General features: G+C 54.9%; 1 protein-coding gene across 2 annotated transcripts in view; it reads right to left on the reverse strand.

The window, feature by feature from the left end:
- SLC9A1 (solute carrier family 9 member A1) overlaps positions 1-512 on the reverse strand; it is a 28,452-nt gene extending 27,940 nt beyond the window's left edge. For both annotated transcript variants that reach the window (XM_030503676.1, XM_030503675.1), the window contains exon 1: positions 90-512. In XM_030503676.1, coding sequence (XP_030359536.1) covers positions 90-414 — 325 coding nt within the window. In that variant the 5' untranslated portion in view covers positions 415-512. The remainder of the gene's footprint in view (positions 1-89) is intronic.
- Between the last annotated feature and the right edge of the window lie 5,573 nt (positions 513-6,085).

A 6,085-nucleotide genomic window follows, 5' to 3' on the forward strand; every position in this document is an offset into this window, starting at 1 on the left:
TTGGGGGGTCCCACACTGGGATGCTCCAGGGGATGCTCAGGGCACCCGCTCCTGGGGTGCTGGAGGGTCCCTCCCCGGCGCCAACCTACCCAGCTTCATGAGGCAGGCCAGGAGGATCCAGAGGGAGATCTCGAAGGGGATGCGGACGTGGGTGTAGTCGATGCCCAGGACGGGGAAGGCTTTGCGGGGCTTGGCGTGCTCCTCTCCCGAGGCGTTGGCCGGCTGCCGGTGCAGCGGCATGATCTCCTGGGCAGAGGCGGGCGGCGCGGTGGTGAAGCCCCCGATCTCGCCCGCCGGCAGCGGGGCCGGCTGCCGCTGCGGGGGCTCGGAGTTGGCCTGCAAGCCCTGTCCGGGCAGCAGCGGCCCCAGCAGCAGCAGGGCCCAGGGCAGGGCGCGCAGGGCCGCGGCGCCCATGGCGGCGGGCGCGGGGGGCGGCGGGGCGCTGGGCGCGCCGGCGGCTGGGGCTGGAGCCGCCCCGCCGAACGCCGGAGCGAGCTGGGGCGGCCGCGGCGCTGGGCACATCCCACCGGCGGCGGCGAGAGGCGGGCGCACAGCCTGCGGCGGGGCGGGCGCAGGGACGGCGGGGAGGAGAGAGCGGGGTACCCGGGGTGCGGGGGGGAAGATGGGGTGTGCTGCGGGGTAAGAGGGAGCTGATACAAGAGGGGTGCGGTGGAGGAGGTGCGATGCAAAGGGGGTGCAAGGGAGAAGATGGAGTGCTCTATAAAGCCGGGTGTCCTGCAGAGGAACGGGGGGGCGGGAGCTTGGGGTGCTGATACAAGAGGGTAGGGTGCAAAGAGGGGAGTAGGGGTTCCTGTGGAAGATGGGGTGCAGAGCAAAGCGAGGTGCAACTGCAAAGTGGGGCTGGAGCAGAAAAGGGGGAACACGGGAGCGGTGGGTACTAATGGGAGAAGGAGTGCAGGGCAAAGGGGGTGTATGGAGGAGGAAGATGTGATGCAAAGAGGGGAGGAAGGTACGACACAAGGTGGGTGCTCCTGCAAAGGGGGTGCAGCACAAAGGGGAGCAGAGAAGTGGGAGGGTGCTCAGGCAAGGTGAGCTCCAAGTGAAAAGGGGGTGCACAGAGAGGCAAGCAATGGATGAGGGTGCAAGCCTCAGAGGGAGATGCAGTGCAAGGTGGGGTGCAAGAGAAACAAGGGGGTGCAACACAAAGAGGACGTGCATGGGGGCAGAGGCTGCTGATGCAAGGTTGGACACAACCTGGGTGCATGGCCCCTGGTTGCATTCTCCCCAGGCACCCTGGGCCACTGGGGAGAAGAGAAGCCACTGTGTTTGCTGCTTGGAAAGGGACAGCCATGGGCTGCAGAGGCTCAGCATGGAGGGGAGAGCTCTGGGGCAGTGGGATTGGCAGAGGGGTGACTTCCAGGGGGCAGGACGTGGTGCTTGTTGGTACCACTGTGCCCTTCGTCCCAGTCTCCAGGGTAGTCTGAGTCACCAGGAAATCTGATAAGGCTCCAGTAAAATCACTGGAGTAGCAGGGGGGTGTTTGCTTACACTATGTAGCAGGGATCAGCCACCCTGATTTCTTGGCTCTGCTCCATCTTCACATGTGTGTGACTGGAGCGATCAAAACCAGTTCTGAACTGGTTGATTAGCTCAACTTTAGGGGCAAAGGACCCTCTTGGTAAAGATACAGCCCCAATCCTTGGGTGTGGGGAGGACATGGGCCCTTGACATGATACATGGCAGCTAAAACTGGAGCTTTGGAGGTTACACTTGCTGGTTTGTGTCAGTTATGTTACTGGTTTAAGATGGCATCAGGTCCTAAAGCACTAGTGGTTGGACTCGCCCAGGGAGGGCGGCAGGGAATGCGGCCCTTTGCCTTCCCTGCTACAGGAAAGGGGCACAGCAGCCTTGCTGCTTGGTGGAAATCATCAACCAACGTGACCCATCAATTAAAGCGAATCATCAGACTGAGCAGGAACCAGGTAGGTGTGTCAGTTCCTCTCTTCCGCTTGGTTATGTTCTGCACACTCAAATTAAGCTGTTTTAGCAATTAAGCAAGAAATCCTGACTGTTTCTTGCTTTGAAAGGGCTTAGTCATGTCTGTATGAGAAGCTGATCCTGGCTGACGGCTTCAGTGGAAGCAGGACCATGCAGTGGGAGATGCTAAAGACTCAGGAGAAACCATGGGTTTCTTTCAGAAATAGTTCCTAGAAGCTAAAACGGGCACAATGTTCCAGTATCTAACAGTGGCCTACAAGAAACCTGGAGAGGGGCTTTGGACAAGGGGAATGGCTTTAACCTGCCAGAGGGGAGATTGAGGTGAGCTCTGAGGCAGAAGCTCTTCCCTGTGAGGGTGCTGAGGCGCTGGCACAGGGTGCCCAGAGAAGCTGTGGCTGCCCCATCCCTGGCAGTGTTCAAGGCCAGGTTGGACACAGGGGCTTGGAGCAACCTGCTCTAGTGGAAGGTGTCCCTGCCCATGGCAGGGGTTGGAGCTGGAGGAGCTTTAAGGTCCCTTCCAACCCAAACCAGGCTGGGATTCTATGAAATAATCAGGTCAGGTTTTCTTACCTGCTCGTGCCTGGATCAGTTGGCAGCTTTGGTAGGTCTGAACTGGCCAGGATCTCACTGTTGGATGGTGGTGGATGCAGCATCAGATGAATTTACTGCTTTTTTGGTACCATCTGTTCCCAAGCCACTTGGCTGAGCACTATCTGTATTCCTGAGTTAATCCATAAGCACTGCAGCTCTCTGATGGTGCAAATATCCCCACCAGGATCTTAGGGCTCGAGCTGCCTTGCATCTTTAGTTATTTGTGTCTCCTGTGTTCCACGAGGAGTCCAGTTACCTCCAGCTTCTCATGGCCCTGCTGAGATCCTCTCGGGGATTCATGGAAGTTGCACCATCTTCACACTGGGAGGGAGCATAATTAGGATTAAGCTGCTTAGCCTGCAAAGGGAGAGCAGTATAACCGCATGAATGGGCAGAGGGAGCTTTAAAAACATGCCATCAAGCAAATTACTTAAGTTCTAATCCACCAGAGCTTATCCTGTCATATCTTGGAGTGCAAAATCAGACACTGTTCATACCTGAGTTCGTAGTTGCCTTCCTTGGCCCCTGGAAATACTTTACACCTCCTGCCTTTGAGCAGCTGTGCAGTGGGGCACCTCCTCTGGCTCAGACGGTGGCATTCCTCCAGGCCTACAGCTGTGTTTCCATATAAATCCCACAGAATTCAGCCCTTGTACTGTGAGAATCCTCCACGAAGCTTTGCTATTCCATAGTAGCTTTGATCAGAGAGTCTAAGTATTTTCCAGCAGATGTTAATCATCAGAAGGTGAACATCATGCACATGGCACAGAGAGTCAGAGGCAGGTAGAGACCAAAAGGGAAGTGTTTTCTAGAGTCATGCAAGGAATTGGCAACAGATTGGCTCAAAATGGAGTGCAGACTTTCCTGGCTCCAGGAATGTTTCTATACATTTACAGTCCATTTCCATATGAGACCCAGCTCTTTCTTTCTGCATTTATTTGATAAAGATGAACTCAGCACCACTACTTCCCTCTCTCTGCTTCCACTTTGCTGCTGTTCTCCCATCCCCACTTGCACTCACTTTGTGCAAACCGGGTACAGGTCTGGCTTTCTCTCTCAGTCAAATGACAAGTCTTTTTCTCTGCTCTGCTTCAACAGCACAGCAAAGTGGCAAGTAAAGGCTGTTTACATTCCTCAAGTTCCCTTTGAGCCTGACAGGCAGAACCAGCAAGTACCTCCTTAACTTCTGACACTGTTCTGTCTGTCTGTCACCAGCTCAGAAAAAACCAAGCTCCTGTGCCCCAGTTTTCTCTCCATAAACACGTAAAACTTCCATGTCAAGGGCATCCGAAGTCTGCCTGATGTTCTGTGGGGAGCTTTAGATCCCCATGAGGACAGCATCTGAGGAAAGAAGATAAACCCTGCTGTAAGGATGATAGTGATAGATCCCCCTTATTACTTGTTCAATTCAAGAAGTCCAAACAGATGCAGAGGCAACAATTATGTCCCCTAAAGAACTTTGACAACAGCTGAGTAAGTTAATGGCTTATGAGAGCTTATGAGAGCCAACTGATGGACAGGGGCAGAGCAGTTGACATCATCTACCTGGACTTATGCAAAGCGTTCGACACTGTCCCGCATGACATCCTTGTCTCTAAATTGGAGAGACATCAATTTCATAGATGGATCACTCAGTGGATAAAGAACTGGCTCGATGGCCGCACGCAAAGAGTTGTGGTAAATGGCTCGATGTCCAGTTGGAAACCTGTAACAAGTGGTGTCCCTCAGGGATCGGTGTTGGGACCGGTCCTGTTCAACATCTTTGTCGGTGACATGGACAGTGGGATTGAGTGCGCCCTCAGCAAGTTTGCCGACGACACCAAGCTGTGTGGTTCGGTCGAGACGCTGGAGGGAAGGGATGCCATCCAGAGGGACCTTGACACGCTTGTGAGGTGGGCCGATGCCAACCTTATGAAGTTTAGCCAAGCCAAGTGCAAGGTCCTACATCTGGGTCAGGGCAATCCCAGGCACAGCAACAGGTTGGGCAGAGAAGAGATTCAGAGCAGCCCTGCAGAGAAGGACTTGGGGGTGTTGGTTGATGAGCAGCTTAACATGAGCCGGCAGTGTGCGCTCGCAGCCCAGAAAGCCAACCGTATCCTGGGCTGCATCAAAAGAAGCGTGACCAGCAGGTCAAAGGAGGTGATCCTGCCCCTCTACTCTGCTCTTGTGAGACCTCACTTGGAGTACTGCGTACGGTTCTGGTGTCCTCAACATAAAAAGGACATGGAGCTGTTGGAACGAGTTCAGAGGAGGGCCACGAGGATGATAAGAGGGCTGGAGCACCTCCCGTAGGAAGACAGGCTGAGAAAGTTGGGGCTGTTCAGCCTGGAGAAGAGAAGCTGCGTGGAGACCTCATAGCAGCCTTCCAGTATCTGAAGTGGGGCTATAAGGATGCTGGGGAAGGACTCTTCCTTAGGGACTGTAGTGGTAAGACAAGGGGTAATGGCTTCAAACTTAAACAAGGGAAGTTTAGATTAGATATAAGGAAGAAGTTCTTTACAGTGAGGGTGGTGAAGCACTGGAATGGGTTGCCCAGGGAGGTTGTGGATGCTCCATCCCTGGCGGTGTTCAAGGCCAAGTTGGACAGAGCCTTGGACCACATGGTGTAGTGCGAGGTGTCCCTGCCCATGGCAGGGGGGTTGGAACTAGATGATCTTAAGGTCCTTTCCAACCCTAACTATTCTATGATTCTATGAGAGGAAGACAAATGGTTACAGCTAATGTTAGCTCTGTCATTTGTGAGTCTGGGGTGTATGGAAGCAACCACCCACAGAGCATAGAGCGTGGACCACACAAGGACCACAGAGTCCTTCTGTGTCCAAGTACTGTCAGCTTTAAAGGGCTTTTTGCGCCTTCTATTAACACAGAGCAGGCAAGCAGCAGTTTCGTTGTCACAGAGCCGGGGTTATCTGGGAGCCATGGAATGAAGGTCCACATTCCACTTTAAACTATTCATTATGCTTTATTAATAGACTTTGGAATGTTTAATTGTGGAAATAAATTATATTTACACTATATTTATTCCACACGCCCTCTTTTCGGGGGGATGCAGTGGGATAACGGGCACTGGTGGAGATGCCGCCTGCCTGGACACACCGGCCCGCGGCCCGCGTCCAGGCGGCGGGACGGTCAATGGGAAGGGAAGACCTGCAAACACTGCCACCCTCTGGCTCTTCCCTTTTATCCCCGGCAAACCCAACTGCGCTGCACTTCATATCCCCGAATTCCACTGGGAAACCCACCGCGGGCGGACAGGGATCGGCTTTTCCGCACTCTGCTGGAGGCACGGAGCGCCGCGACCGAGCCCCGCGGCCTGCCCGCCGGCCGCCATCCCTCTGCCTCCGACTACAACTCCCAGCAGCCCCCTCGCGCCGCTGCGCTCCCACCCCCCTCTCCGTGCCGATTGGTCGAGCCCGCAGCGAAGCGCTGTCCCCTTTCCCATTGGTTCGGAGAGCTGTCAGTCACGAGGCGGCCGGCAGCCGGGAGAGCAGGCCGAAGGACGAATTCTCGAACGCGACTTACGTCGTTTGCGTGG

This window comes from Strigops habroptila, chromosome 12, assembly GCF_004027225.2.
Source record: "Strigops habroptila isolate Jane chromosome 12, bStrHab1.2.pri, whole genome shotgun sequence".
Classification (NCBI taxonomy): domain Eukaryota; kingdom Metazoa; phylum Chordata; class Aves; order Psittaciformes; family Psittacidae; genus Strigops; species Strigops habroptila.